This window comes from Sciurus carolinensis, chromosome 18 (assembly GCF_902686445.1).
Source record: "Sciurus carolinensis chromosome 18, mSciCar1.2, whole genome shotgun sequence".
Classification (NCBI taxonomy): domain Eukaryota; kingdom Metazoa; phylum Chordata; class Mammalia; order Rodentia; family Sciuridae; genus Sciurus; species Sciurus carolinensis.
This window is the reverse complement of record NC_062230.1, coordinates 20,256,255-20,271,531: the sequence shown is the minus strand read 5'-3', so window position 1 is coordinate 20,271,531 and position 15,277 is coordinate 20,256,255. Positions and strand designations below refer to the sequence as shown.

Here is a 15,277-nt window from a genome sequence, read left to right as displayed (position 1 = left end):
ACTGTCCTCTCTTGTTTCCACCCTAAGCATGGCCTGGTGAAGCTGGGGGTCTTGATGGTTACAGGGTTACCCTTCTTGTCCCCTGGATCATTTTCTAACCTTTTTAGTTCCCCTGAACCAGGAGGATAACTAGTGTGTAAGTCTACTCAGGAGGATTCTGGAATAGTACCCCCAGTGCAGGAGAGACGCAGAGAAGGAGCACCACTCCTTTAAGAGACCCAGCCTACACCCCTGGCACCCACTACAGCATTCACCAAATGGTGAAGGGAGCCCTCCTATATTTTATAGAGGAGAAGTGACTTGCCTATAGTCACATGGCTTGTGTAGAGGGTGAGACCAAGTGGGTAGACAGGGACATTTGTACATATTGCCCCATCAATACTTATGCAGGTAGATAAAGAGGAAAGGGCCAGGAATGGGGCTTTGTGTTGTCCCTGCATGGTATGAACCAAGCCCTGCTGTGACCCAGGCACCCATTCCAAAGAGCCCTCTGTGTCCCAGTTCAGGGGTCACTCCTAAGTTGGGTGGCAAAACCTACTCCCAAGACCCCTCTTCACAGGGTCTATTCCTGCTGGGTTCTTCTCTCCCAGAGTCAAGGCCCAGGCAGGACCCCAAGAGGCAGCAGCATAATCAAGTGGGACAATCAGGCCATGACTCAGGATCTGCCCTTCTGTGAGCCTGTCTCCTGCTTGTGCCTCAGTGTGCTCACCCATAAACCGGGTGAGGTGGATCCTTTGGTTCCAAGATTGTTTGTTTGTTTCCACAAAAGGAACCATTTTTATTTTACTTTTGGGTCTCCAGTCCTAGAAAGCATTAGGCCTCTTCTTTTGGTCCCTAGTACCTCTTAAAAAAAAAAAGCCAAAACATAGAGTCATGGGTCACTAAATCTTCTTAGATGTGGATCACTAGACAGTCTCGAAGTTGTGAGAATATCACAGAGAACTTACACAAACCTAAATGCTACCAGTCACTCCCTGTTGCCTTTATTTTCTCCTCCTCTTCCTCATTATTATTAATAATAATATTATTTTGGTATTGGGGATTTAACCCAGAGGTGCTTCATGACTGTCCTCATTGCTTTTCCATATTTCATTTTGAAACAGGTCTCACTAAGTTGCTTAGGGCCTCAGTAACTTCAGGCTGCTCTGAAGTTATGATCCTCCTGCCTCAGCCTCCCGAGTCACTGGGACTGTAGGCCTGCACCCACCTCCATGTTGCCTCTTGATGGAAACAAAAGATGCAGTGAACATGAGCTGGGGGGCGGCTGCTGGTGTCCCAGGGCATATTGCTTTCCCGTATATTTTTCCTAAGGTAAAAAGACTGCACCCTAATGATGGGAAGTGAAGTCTAGAAAATACCTCAGGAGCCCCATTGCTTAGTATCATCGGGCATGCTGTACTCTACATAATCGCACGTGCTCTATCTTATACCACCGGCCACACAGTAGCGTTATCTACAGTAGCACCACCAGGCACGCAGAGTGTGCTGCACTAGGATGTTGCAGTGGCTGTGGTGTCACTGGGTGAGAGCTTTCCAGCTCCCTCGGGTGCACTCTACGTGGCCATCCTGGGGTGCACTGTCTTCATGCAGCTCATGACTGTCCTCAGAGTTTCCCTAGTTCTCCCCGAGACAGAGGCAATTCTGGCCCACACCTCCTGCTTCTCTCTTCTGTGACCCAAGGCCTGTGCCTCCCTGCTTCCTCCCACCTCCCACTCTGCTTCTTGCTGTGCTGGGAACCTGGAGGGTTTGGCAGAGCCCCACCCTGTGTCCTGCAGCAAGGCCCACGTGTGGCTGCCACCCAGGGGCTGCCTTCCAAGCCCCAGATTCTGCTGCCCTGGCTTCCCTGCCTGTCTTGGCACAGTGGGCAAAATCCTCGGCCTTGGGTCTTGTTTACTTGCCTGTTTGGTTTTGTTAGAGGTTGACGGGAGTGGAGCCATCCTGAGAGGACAAAGGTTTACTTGGAATATGAAGTCATGCCTGAGAGGACAAAGGTCCACGTGGAATAATTGTTTCTCAACTTTTGGGTGAATTGCCACACAGATGGTTAGAAAAGGGCACAGAAGGGTCCGGCTCCCTGCAGGTTTTGCTGACCCAGCACACTCAGGCAAACAGCGCCCAGGACAGGAGACAGCAGGTGACTGCACCTCCAAACCACCCTTTGGCATCTTTTCAGTTTCTCCCCTTCATGGATGACTACTGTTCCCACATCTCATTAACCTGGTAGTTTAGCTTGTCAAGTCCAAATGCGGACATCTAGTGGACAGGCAGGGAAGGTGCCCTTGGTGATAACTGGGGGATCCCTGCTGAGCTCCTCTGACAGCATGGGGCAGGGTGCCCATCCCAGAGCCTTCAAGGTTGAGCCAACTTCCCACATCAGCCACGACTGCCAATCTATACAATGACTTGGAGATGCCTCAGAAGACCATACAGAGAGGGGTACTGACAACCTGCAGCAGTTGGCCATGACTGTCGCTCTCGCCAGCAAGAACGACCCGGAGACGTGAGGGGTGGCAAACTTCTTTATTAACAGCAGATTCTTCTTTCTCTTTTTTTTAGGGAAGTTATTGTCACTTATATAGGTTATATCAACTAATTAGAATATTCATGATATGTGGGGAGAAGATAGACGTATATGGGTATAACTTGAAGCACCTAAGAATCACGCAAGAATCATGCAGAGGCCCTGACCAATTACTGAGACTTCCTCAAGGTGAAGTTAGTTGTTTGCGTGCAGAATAGCAGTTTTCAACCGCACTGGCAGCTTGCCAGGTGCCATCTTGGCCAGGCTCCACCTAGGGCCAGGGGTCCGGCCAAAACCCCGACACATGACCTTGCCACTGTGGATCTGGTGACAAGTAAATGTGGGAGTCAGAAGGGAGGGTCTGCTGTCCTGGCCCAGACTAATATTTCTTCTACTCACAGGCCCCAACTCTGCTGCGGGACCATTCTAGCCTAAGAGGACAATGTGGCCATGCTTGGAGTCAAGGTGGCAGCTTGGGTCAAGGCTGTGGATAGAAAGAGGACGTGGATCATGGTGGAGGTAGTCAGTTATACCTGTGTCACCAATAAGTGAGTGGACACCCCTCCTTGAGCTGCGCCTCCTCACCACACCTTCTTGGCTGACATTTTTCAGCCTGTCTGCACAAGGGGACAACATCTTCACCAGAGGGCACCTGGTCTGGGAGGTGTGGGAGGCATTGGGCTCCTCAGGCCACTTTCCCACTCCTCCATCTCCTCCTCCTCTTCCTGGCTCCCTGGCTTGCAGTGGGCACCTGGCTACACCCAGTGTTCTCCTTCCATTCCCCACAGGTATGAGGTAGATGACATTGATGAAGAAGGCAAAGAGTGAGTGTCCAGCTGGGAACGGGGTGGCCAGACTCCTGGCATGTGGTCCCTCTGGCCCTGGGCTGATTCACTGTCCCCTCAGGAGACACACCCTGAGCCGCCGGCGCATCATCCCACTGCCTCAGTGGAAAGCCAACCCTGAGACTGACCCCGAGGCCTTATTCCGGAAGGAGCAGCTGGTATTGGCCCTGTATCCCCAGACCACCTGCTTCTATCGTGCCCTGATCCACACGCCCCCACAGCGGGTAAGGCAGCCTCCATGGAGAGGTCTTATTGACCCAGGACCCCAGACAGAGCATGGGGTCATCTTGGGAGTCCTTCCCTTTTCTCCTCTCATGGCCTTGCAACTTCAAGGACCTGCATCTGCCTTGTGAATCCCTCCTGCCCAGCCTTGGGTCCTCAGCCTGCCCACAGTGAGCAGGCTGCTCTGGCCTTCTGTGCTTCCTTACTTTGGCAGTCAGAGTAGCTTGAGTTGGATGCATGTGCCCACACCTCCTGATGCCCGCTTTCATGCCTCTTGTTGACACTGACACTGTGACCCAGGTCACTAGTCACCTGATGCAGGCTGAGAGTTGTTCCACCTGTGTTGCCACCTGCAGCAACATTCCTGCAGATATTTGTTACCGCCTGCAGCAACAATCTCGCAGGTATTTATCGGAGGTGGACTGGAAATAAACTACTTCTACTCCTGAGCTGCTTCCTTGGTTGCTTGCTTATTCTCTAGCTTATAGAGGCTTGCTTGATTTTAGAGGAAGAGAGGCTTTCAGAGGGAGAAGACTTTGCTTAGAGGAAAAGAGACTTGCTACGCTTTCAGGGATCTACTTCTTCTTAAAGTTCTGTTGCTTCTTCTTAGAGGTGCATCCCGCATCCTGAGAACTAAAGGTGCATGCTAGAGGTGCGTGCTAAAGGTGCTGTCTATCAGAGGTGCTTCTTAGTGGTGCGTCCCACATACTGTGATCTGTGATCTGCGACCTTGATGTGTGTTCTTAGTCCTCTGCTCTGCGATCTGCCATCTGCCTTCTGCCTTCTGCCTACTGCTGCTGCTGCTTCTTTTTGCCTTCTGCCTATTGCCCGCTTATATTCCCTCCAAGAGGCGGAGGGCAGGGCCAAGCCAGTTAAGCGAAGATCAGGCAAGGAGCCAGCTGCCCAATCACGGCAAAGGTCAAAACGAGCAGGCACGAGCAGGAGCACTCAGGAACACATGTGCACGCGCTGTGTGCACGGACTCACTTCAACACGGCCAATGATAAAGCACCTGAGTGTGTTTATGTTAACCGACTTCCTCACCACTAATGTGACCAAAACAACTTCTGGCTGGTTTCCAGGCACCATCTTGGCGTAGTCTGCATGGCATAGCCCCCAGCACACCTGTACCTCCAGGACTCCTGCCTACTGACCCCTAGGTTGGCTTTGATCTTCTTTACACAGTACTGAAAGGCACCAGACCCCTTCTCGTTCTAGCATGACACCATGGGGCAGAGTCTCACCCTTCTCTCTGCTCTTGGTCTTCTGCCTTAGGCCACCTTGACTGAGGACTAGTTAGGGAGCAGAGGGAGTGGGAAGGGGATCTGGACACCTTGACTGCAGAGTGGAAGGTGAGGATGGGTGGGTGCTGGCTGATCCAGGGCTCCAGGCCAAGAGGAGGCTGGCCTTCCTGAGAGCCTCTGACCAGCGCCTCCTGTCTGCATTCTGCAGATCCCAGATCAAAACTCCATCCTGTTTGAAGACACCTCCTATGTGGATAGCAGCTGTCTCCCCTCAATGTGATCCAGAGGTACCTGGTGGCTTGTAAGGAGCCATCCCCAAAAGTGAAGCTGGCTGGCAGGCTGGAGGGAGTAGGCAACAGAGGATCTTAAAGGATCAAATATTCTTGCTGTTCTCTCCTGTCTACTGAACCTTCCTTATGCAGACACTCTGTCCCCACCCAGGCAGAGCAAATGAGCAGGCAGTTTGCAGTAGCAGAAGGCCCTACTTGGTCCCAGTGGGGTTTAGTTAGTGTCAGGTGTTCTCCTGGCTTCCACAGAGCCTCTGTGTGGACACATCATATTTTATTGCTGAGGTCATGGGTCACACTTGTGCCCACGCTTCCCCTGCAGTGGCCCCCATGACAACACTCAGAGCTGCCAGCGGAAGTCAAGCTTGCAGCCTGCCATCTTCTCAGCATAGTGGGCATCAAAGCGCTCATTCTGGGCCACAGTGAAGGCAGATTTCCAGTCCCCCACAATGCCTGGGGAGGGAAAAAGGACGTATGAGTCCCACCCAACAGGTGGCTCCAAGTGGCCAGGGCAGGCTCAGCAGCTGCTTCCACCCTCCCTTCTCCAGACTTGCACCCTGACCAGCACCCACCTTTCCTCATGAAGGGGGAAATACTGTGGTCCATTAACTCAGTCGGTAAGGTACTGTAGTTAGCCATGGGATTCTTCTTCATCTCCTTGAAGGATGTGTGCTGGACAATGTGATCCACACTCTCCTCTGACACAGAGCGCCCCAGAAAGTCCACAATCTTTCCAATCTCTTTTTTAGGGTTCTGAAGCAAGAGACAGACTCTTCAGTAGAGGATTAGATTGCTTACTGAGGACACAAAAGGGAAATCCTCTCTCTGGTGTAAAAATGGTGCTGAACGCATTGACTTGGAAAACCCTGGGCATCTTTAACTCTGGGCTTCTTTTCCTGGACTCATACTGTTTAGGGTCTGGGATTGAGACCTGCGTGGTGCCTTAGGAGAGAGGGCAGGGACAGTCTTCTTTCAGAAATGTGGTCCCTGGTTTGGCAGTGGCCTGGGCATGTGTAACTGTTCCAGGAGCAAGAGATGAGGGCTGTACTGGGTCCTATGCTGAGCGCCTCTGCAGTACAGGCCAGAAAGTTGGTGAGAAGAATCCTGGACTGGGTGGGCTAGACACGGGGGAGGGCCTTGGCAGGTCCCCTGAGGTTCCTATCTCCCAGGTGGGTCATGGATGGAATTGGCAGCAGGCAGTCTCACCTCCTTCAGGTCTTCATAGAAGAGGTAGAGCACAGGGTGGGTGCGGCTCAGCTCCCACCACTCCTGCACGTGCTGGTACCACGACCCATAGGACACTGGGGAAGGGGCACCAACAGGAGTTGGTATGAGTTCTAGGTGTCCTTCCTCAGCTCCAGCCCTCTGCTTCCTCCAGATTGGGGCTCACCTTGTCCATCCATGAACTTCTCCAGAAAGCTGTCCCAGGTGCCAGGGTCAGGGTGCACCTTGGCCATTTTGTAGAAGTTGTAATAGGAGACGGCCACATCCTTTGCATTGCGGGCAACATAGATCACCTGCAGGGACAGACGACACCCACTGACAGCTACACCACCCTACACGCACACACTCCAGAACTGCCTACCATTCTGCCTGCCTGGCACCCTTCACAGCACCCCTGTGGGGGAGTCTCTCTCAGCTTGACAAAGGAAGACCCTGAGGCCTTGAGGCTGACTTGCTTGAGATCTCAGGAATGGCTATGGCAGCTGGCATTTGAACGCAGCTTTGATGTGAAACCCTGGCTGGTCCCTGGAACTGTACTTCATACTAATCTGATTCCTTAAATTCCACCACATGCACAGATTGGGACAAGGCACACCAAGCTCCCTATATCCTCTCCTCTCAGATCATTTGAGCACCAATGCTGCCCTGCTATAAGGTCTGCACAGAAAATTCTCACTCTCTTCCTCATTTGGGCCCTGCCACAGTGATGGCAGGTGGCCTTCCCACTTGAGTGGAGACAAAACTTGAAGAGAATTCCCAGCAGAACAAGAACTATGCTGGAATGGCCTAGTGGCCTCTCTGCCACTTACCTTGACCTTCTGGTCCAGCAGACTCTGGGGAAGCAGGGTCAGGGGCAAGTGTGTCTTGAGGAGCCGAGGGGCAGGTCTTTCTTTTAAAGTTTCCAGACCTAAGGTGCAGGCAGGAGAAAATGTGCTGAGCTAGAACCCAGAGATGACTTCTTGCAGTTCTTTTGTCCCTGAATCCTGTCACACACCTGATGGAACCCCTGGACATTTGAACTCAAGGAAGGGTACACGTGTATAAATGGGAGCCCGGTGACACTTCTTTAGGTCACCACCGTGGTAGATCATCTCGAGTATCTCGCTCAACCAAGTGGTGCCTGGAAAGGAGAGAGCCAGAGGTGAGCAGGGTGGAGGGCCTGGCCCTGCCAACCAAGGTGGGGTTGCAGTTCCAGTAGGGGAGCAGGGTGGCCGTCCTCACTTACCAGATTTTGGGTACGTGCTGATGAGCAGGTCATCAGGCCAGGCCTGGAAGTTCTGAAGTGGCCCCACCATTTCTGCAAAGTACTTGATGAGCGGGACTCCCTTCACATTGGTCAGTGGTACCTGGGAGATGTCCTGGAACAGCTCCATGCTGCTGAGTCAGGGGCCAGCACCTGGTCTGCTCTGAATACCATCACAAAACAGCATTCGCTGGTTGTTTCTTTAAGATAAGGACACTGACACTTCGAAAGATCCTGTGATTTGCCCAACTTCAATAAGATACTAAGTGGGGAGATGGAATTGGATGACATGTCTAACTCCAGTGCAGTGGTTCACAGCTCAGGCTGCACCTTCTGATTGCTTGCAGAATTTCCCATGATCCCAATGCCTGGTCAGAGCCCAGAGCGATGTTAGTGATATCTGGGGTTTGATCCAGATTTGAAAGCTTGCCAGGAGATTCTAGTAATTACTTCATCTTTGAGAATGTTCACCAGTCACTGTTCTGTTTTGTTTGTTTTTCTTTTGTTTTGTATTGCTTGTGGTGCTGAGGATGGAACCCAGTGTCTCTTGCATGCTAGTCAAGTCTTCTACCACCCAGCTTCATGCGTCCCCAGCAGATGTGCCCATCCTAACTCTGAGCAGAGAGTTCATTGCTGTTACTACCCCTCCTGAGATTTCAGGTCACAGCCAATAAGCTCCTCTCTGTGCTGGTTTCCTTCTAAAACTCCCTGGGCCCATTACATTCATATACACCTCAGGACAGCAAGTCTGGGATCCCACTTGCCCACCCAAGCTCCATCTTGGCTCCAGGATAAACAGGACCAATAGAGCAGCTGAACTTGGTTGGTGGGTCAGTCTTGCATGTGAATCAGCAAAGCTCTGATCATTCAGCAGAGGAAGGGAACTCAGGCCAGTCTGGAGTTGTCTACTGAGATGGGTTGTCCATGGGAAAAGAACAGGGAGGTAGAGGCCCTCTCGAGGGATCAAATAGGTGCCTGAATAAGCAAAAGGAGCACCTAGAAGATATTGGAAGGGCAAGGGTGTCCTGCCCAGCCACCCCAATCTGATACCTACCTGACCTCTCAGGATCCAGGCTTATGGCCTCCTGGGCATGCAGGGAATTAGCAGAGGTGTGGGGTGGGTACTATAGAGCTGTTCTCTGTATGTCTCCTACGAGGGGTAAGGAGGGGAGGGGTAAGGAGACAGCCCTGGGAATGGCTGTCCTCCTGGAAGGAAGGTCGTGGTCTGGGAATGGGGACATCAGTGTTACCTTCCTTACCATTCAGGTGGATGCAGGCCACACCTGCCTTAAAATCTAACATGTGCCTCTAGGAAACAAAAGAATCCAAATGAAGAGAAAGAACCCAAGAGTTGGATGGTCTCTCAGATGTAAACTGGCTACTGAATGGTTCCCCATAACTTGTCCCTGCAGGGAAGGTCAACAGAGGGCTTTTTCTAACAAATTACATCAATGGTGGGGAGGGGAGGGGAAAAGGGGTGCAGGGATGCTCACCTTCCCGCTGGCTCCAGACTAGTCTCAAGACACCAGGGCTCAGGACAAAGCAGCACCAGGCATTCCAGGAACTGCAGGCTCTGACAACAGGGCAAGTCCAGAGTGCTGAGTGGGCAGGGCGATGGGACAGGGGGTGGAGCAGAGTAAGGAAGGCCTATTTTTTTTCTAGGAAAGCTGTTTTTGAGGCAGCATAGGACAGGAAAGGAAAAGGATGTCAGAGCCTAATAGTTCTGGGAGGGAGCCCCTGCTTCATGGCTCCTGGGTGACCTCAGGGGCATCACTCATGGCAGCTGGATGGCCCCACAGGTGCTTTTCTCCCCCGGGCTTGCAGGGGCCTCCAGAGAGAGATGTGACGAGACTGGGGCACAAGAGCCACAGGGTTCCATGGAAGGGAGCCCCCCCCCACCCCGCTCAGCCTTCCTCTTACTGTTTGCATTAAAATCCAGTCTAGCCTGGCCCTGGAGGTCAGGAGGCTCTGAGCCATGGGTGTGGGTCTTGTGAGTCTCCCAAGAATGGAGTGTCCTCAGGGGTGAGCTGGGAAAGAGATTCAACAGGGCTCACAGGTAGGAGGGATGCTGGATACATGGTTGGGCAAGTGGCCCCTCCTTACATCTCTGTTGCCCTCACCCAGGGGACAATTTCGAGTCCCACCAGTCAGGTGCATCCATTAACGTTTTTACCTGACTGGTGGTCACTGCATGTAGGTAATGTCCCACAGGCATTTTGGCAGCAGTCACTGAGTCAATGGAGTGAGCAAAGGCCCACCACTCAGGCTGGATTGGAATGCCATCCAGTGGACTTGTGATGCTTGCCTGTAGCCTTGGGAAAATCTGCCATAAGTGGAGTTAATGACCTTTCCATTGGTTGATGCAGAAGGAGCCTCCCCTCAAGTAAGAAGCTGCATAGTCTATGTAACCAAAAGCTTTTGCACAATAAATGGATTTTTCTTCACCAACACCACGAGCCAGTCCCCCATGTCTGTGTGTAGGTGACATCATCACCCTCACTACTCCAAGGAAGAAACCCCATTCAATAACTGCAAGACCCTAAGGCTTGCATGAGAAGAACCCTAACCCTAGGGAGGAGAACAGGTCGAAACCTGAGAGTCTCCACTCCACTCCTGCCCAACAGGAAGTGGAATCCCTAACTATCCTTGGCCTCCAGGCCCATCTAGAGCCTCCTCACGAGGGCTTCAAGCCCAGCCTCCGGGCTTCACCTCTTTTTGCAGGCTTGTAGTCTTTCCTTTGCCAAGAATAGGCCCCAACTCCAGTTGCAGGTACTTAACTATTCCCTGTTCTTCATCCAGAAGGCTCTATTCTGTCTAGTACTTGTTCATCAATCTCCCAGTGGCAGGACCCCTCCCTAGCCTGCTTGGAATTGCACAGGGTGGATCTTCCTACCCAGCCCTATGGGACAGACTCTTTCATATAGTACCCCTCATATAATGTGCCCTTTGCCCATTGAGCCTGATGCTTCCCAAAGCCTGCTTCCCAGCAGGAAGACCCACATGGTCCTACCAACACCTTCTCCAGTTGGTCCACAAGAACCACCTCCCCTTCTTGCCACCAGTGAGGCTGATGAACCCAAGATGGTTGCAGACCCAATGCCCAGGATTCAGGAGGCAGAGAAGGTAGATGCCTAAGACTCCTTGCTTCACCTCCCAGAGACACATAGGGACTTCGTGTGTCAGGGCACATAGACACAGCAAAAAAGCTGGAGTTTCCATTCTCATATCAGATAATGTGGACTTGAAGCTAAAGTTAGTCTGAGGGGATAAAGAAGGACATTTCATACTGCTTAAGGGAAGCATAAATCAGCAAGACATAACAATCATAAATATCTATGCCCCAAACAGTGGCTCATCCATGTATGTTAAACAAATCCTTCTCGATTCCAGAAATCAAATAGACCACAACACAATAATACTAAGTGATTTTAACACACCTCTCTCACCACTGGACAGATCCTCCAAACAAAAATTGAACAAAGAAACCATAGATCTCAATAACACAATCAATAATTTAGACTTAAGGACATTTATAGAATATACCATCCAACAAAGAGCGAATACACTTTCTTCACAGCAACACATGGATCCTTCTCTAAAATAGACCATATTTTATGCCACAAAGCTACTGTTAGCAAGTACAAGAAGATAGAGATACTACTTTGTATTCTCTCAGATCATAATGGATTGAAATTAGAAATAAATGACAGAGTTAAAAGCTGAAACTACTCCAACACCTGGAGATTGAATAATACGCTATTGTATGATGAATGGATAACAGAAGACATCAAGAAGGAAAATAAAAAATTCTTAGAGGTAAATAAGAACAAAGAAACATCATATCAAAATCTCTGGGACACTATGAAAGCAGTACTTAGAGGAAAATTTATTTCATGGAGTGCATTCAATAAAAGAAGAAAAAATCAACAAATAAACGACCTAACACTACAGCTCAAAGTCCTAGAAAAAGAAGAACAGAACAACACTAAAAATAGTAGAAGACAGGAAATAGTTAAAATCAGAGCTGAAATCAACAAAATTGAAACAAAAGAAATAATTGAAAAATTGACAAAATAAATAGTTGGTTCTTTGAAAACAAAAACAAAATTGATAAACCGTTAGCCACACTAACAAAGAGAAGGAGAGAGAAAACTCAAATTACTAAAATTCAGAATGAACAAGGAAATATCACAACAGACACGAGTGAAATATAAAACATAATTAGAAGCTTTTTTGAAAATCTATACTCCAAAAAAATAGAAAATCTCGAAGACATCAACAAGTTTCTAGAGACATATGAATTACCTAAACTGAACCAGGAGGACATACACAATTTAAATAGATCAATTTCAAGTAATGAAATAGAAGAGGTCATCAAAAGCCTACCAACAAAGAAAAGTCCGGGACCAGATGGGTTCTCAGCCAAGTTCTACAAAACCTTTAAAGAAGAGCTCATTCCAATACTTCTCAAAGTATTTCAGGAAATAGAAGAGGAGGGAACCCTCCCAAACTCATTCTATGAAGCCAACATCACCCTGATACCTAAACCAGACAGAGACACTGCGAGGAAAGAAAATTTCAGACCAATATCCTTAATGAACATCGACGCAAAAATTCTCAACAAATTTTAGCAAATTGCATACAAAAATATATTTAAAGGATAGTGCATCACGATCAAGTGGGTTTTATCTTAGGGATGCAAGGTTGGTTCAACATTTGGAAATCAATAAATGTCATTCACCATATCAATAGACTTAAAGTTAAGAATCACATGATTATTTCGATAGATGCAGAAAAAGCATTCGATAAAATACAGCACCCCTTCATGCTCAAAACACTAGAAAAAAATGGGATAGCGGGAACATTCCTTAACATTGTAAAGGCCATCTGTGCTAAGCCCATGGCCAATATCATTCTAAATGGTGAAAAACTGAAAGCATTCCCCCTAAAAACTGGAACAAGGCAGGGATGCCCTCTTTCACCACTTCTATTCAACATCGTCCTTGAAACTCTAGCCAGAGCAATTAGACAAACCAAAGAAATTAAAGGGATAAGAATTGGAAAAGAGGAACTCAAACTATCCCTGTTCGCTGATGACATGATTATATATTTAGAGGAACCTGGAAATTCCACCAGAAGACTTGTAGAACTCATAAGTGAATTCAGTAAAGTAGCAGGTTACGAGATCAATGCTTATAAGTCCAATGCATTTTTATACATAAGTGATAAATCTTCAGAAAGAGAAGTTAGGAAAACTACCACATTCACAATAGCATCGAAAAAAATAAAATACTTGGGAATCAATCTCACAAAAGAGGTGAAAGACCTCTACAATGAGAACTACAGAACACTAAAGAAAGAAATTCAAGAAAACCTTAGAAGATGGAAAGATATCCCATGTCCTTGGATAGGCAGAATTAATATTGTCAAAATGGCCATACTACCTAAAGTGCTATACAGATTCAATGCAATTCCAATTAAAATCCCAATGATGTACCTTACAGAAATAGAGAAAGCAATTATGAAATTCATCTGGGAGAATAAAAAACCCAGAATAGCTAAAGCAATTCTCAGTAGAAAGAGCGAAGCAGGGTGTATCACAATACCAGAACTTCGACTCTACTACAAAGCAATAGTAACAAAAACGGCATGGTATTGGTACCAAAATAGACAGGTAGATCAATGGTACAGAATAGAGGACATGGACACAACCCAAATAAATACAATTTTCTCATACTAGACAAAGATGCCAAAAATATGCAATGGAGAAAAGATAGCCTGTTCAACAAATGGTGCTGGGAAAACTGGAAAACCATATGCAACAGAATGAAATTAAACCCCTATCTCTCACCCTGCACAAAACTCAACTCAAAATGGATCAAGGACCTCAGAATCAGACCAGAGACCTGCATCTTATAGAAGAAAAAGTAGGTCCAAATCTTCAACTTGTTGATTTAGGATCAGACTTCCTTAATAGGACTCCCATAGCATAAGAAATAAAAGCAAGAATCAACAACTGGGATAGATTCAAACGAAAAGCTTTCTCTCAGCAAAGGAAACTATCAGTAATGTGAAGAAAGAGCCTACAGAGTGGGAGAATATCTTTGCCACTCATACTTCAGATAGAGCGCAAATTTCCAGAATATATAAAGAACTCAAAAAACTCTACACCAAGAATACAAATAATCCAATGAACAAATGGGCTAAGGAAATGAACAGACACTTCACAGAAGATATACAAGCAATCAACAGATATATGAAAAAATGTTCAACATCTCTAGTAATAAGAGAAATGCAAATCAAAACTACACTAAGATTCCATCTCACCCAAATTAGAACGGCGATTATCAAGAATACTAGCAACAATAGGTGTTGGCGAGGATGTGGGGAAAAAAGAACATTCATACATTGCTGGTGGGGTTGCAAATTAGTGCAGCCACTCTGGAAAGCAGTATGAAGATTCCTCAGAAAGCTTGGAATGGAACCACCATTTGACCCAGCTATCCCACTCCTTGGCCTATACCCAAAGGACTTAAAATCAGCATACTACAGAGATACAGCCACATCAGTCTTCATAGCTGCTCAATTCACCATAGCCAGATTGTGGAACCAACCCAGATGTCCTTCAACTGATGAATGGATAAAGAAACTGTGGTATTTATATACAATGGAATATTACTCAGCTATAAAGAACAATAAAATGATGGCATTTGCAGGCAAATGGATGAAATTGGAGAATATCATGCTAAGTGAGATAAGCCAATCTCAAAAATCCAAAGGACGAATGATCTCACTGATAAGCGGATGATGACACATAATGGGGGGTGGGAGGGGGGCAAGAATGGAGGAAGGAGGGACTGTATAGAGGGAAAAGAGGGGTGGGATGGGTGGGGGGGGGACGGAAACAGTAACAGAATGAATCAAACATCATTACCCTATGTAAATGTATGATTACACAAATGTTATGCTGTTACTCCATGTACAAACAGAAACAATATGTATCCCATTTGTTTACAATAAAAATAAATTTTTAAAAAAAGCCTGGTTTATTTAAATGTTGATATGGGAGGTAAAAACATTTTGCCACTTTCCCACAAAAGGGGGTTAAAAGATCTCTTAACTTGTTTGATGCATGTTTCAGATGTAATATTGTATTAGGTTAACTGATTTGTATAGACTCAAAACATGATATATAAAAACTATAAATTAATATTTGAGAAAGAGACTAAGATTAGTTTGAAAAATAAAACACCTTATCTAAGATATGTTAAGAGGCCACCTCAGCTAAGACTCTGCCTCTCACCTTATTAATCTTCAGATAACCACTCAACTTAATTTCCTCTAATCTTAGAAATAAACAAGAATATAATATATAGGTAAATTAAGCTTTGGAATTACAAGAAAATGTTTCCTGGTTCATAGCTATTGTACAAACTAAACATGGTTGTACTCTCAATAATGTCATTTTTTATTTTCTGCATAAACTTTATAATTGATGCCTTACATAAGTACAACTTCTAATATAACAACCTGAGTGAATTTGAGATAATAGACCATCAGTTATGAGAGACCAGATGTAAGACTGACTTCCTGTACTTACACTGACCCCATTTCATAATTTTGTTACTCAGCATATTTGAGGAAGAAATGAGTTATATTACTGGTGGGAACTGGGCCTCCTTTCATGGTGG

At 47.1% G+C, this 15,277-nt stretch overlaps 1 protein-coding gene and 1 pseudogene across 2 annotated transcripts; one reads left to right on the top strand and one right to left on the bottom strand.

Annotated features, from left to right (window-relative positions):
• The window catches only part of LOC124969934 (SAGA-associated factor 29-like), a 73,176-nt pseudogene extending 67,723 nt beyond the window's left edge, over nucleotides 1-5,453 (top strand).
• On the bottom strand, nucleotides 5,355-9,157 carry LOC124970015 (sulfotransferase 1A1-like). Of its 2 annotated transcripts, XM_047533035.1 has the most exons (9): nucleotides 9,080-9,108; nucleotides 8,641-8,736; nucleotides 7,569-7,749; nucleotides 7,338-7,463; nucleotides 7,153-7,250; nucleotides 6,510-6,636; nucleotides 6,326-6,420; nucleotides 5,692-5,872; nucleotides 5,355-5,572 (listed from the first exon to the last, which is right to left on the bottom strand). In XM_047533035.1, the coding sequence occupies exons 3-9, from the start codon at nucleotides 7,714-7,716 to the stop codon at nucleotides 5,460-5,462; spliced, it is 888 nt and encodes a 295-aa protein (XP_047388991.1). In that variant the 5' UTR covers nucleotides 7,717-7,749; nucleotides 8,641-8,736; nucleotides 9,080-9,108; the 3' UTR covers nucleotides 5,355-5,459. The 2 variants fall into 2 exon arrangements, with proteins under 2 accessions (XP_047388991.1, XP_047388990.1); XM_047533034.1 differs by lacking the exon at nucleotides 8,641-8,736 and having other exon boundaries at nucleotides 5,356-5,572; nucleotides 9,080-9,157.
• Between the last annotated feature and the right edge of the window lie 6,120 nt (nucleotides 9,158-15,277).

What these genes read in the sequence shown, in the direction of transcription:
- LOC124970015 (XM_047533034.1), bottom strand. Translation starts at nt 7,716, where the DNA reads ATGGAGCTGTTCCAGGACATCTCCCAGGTACCACTGACCAATGTGAAG. An exon ending in ATGTCCAGGGGTTCCATCAG is followed by an intron (nt 7,251 to 7,337) that starts GTGTGTGACAGG and finishes CCTGCACCTTAG; the next exon opens with GTCTGGAAACTTTAAAAGAA. An exon ending in TTCCCCCTTCATGAGGAAAG is followed by an intron (nt 5,573 to 5,691) that starts GTGGGTGCTGGT and finishes TTCCCTCCCCAG; the next exon opens with GCATTGTGGGGGACTGGAAA.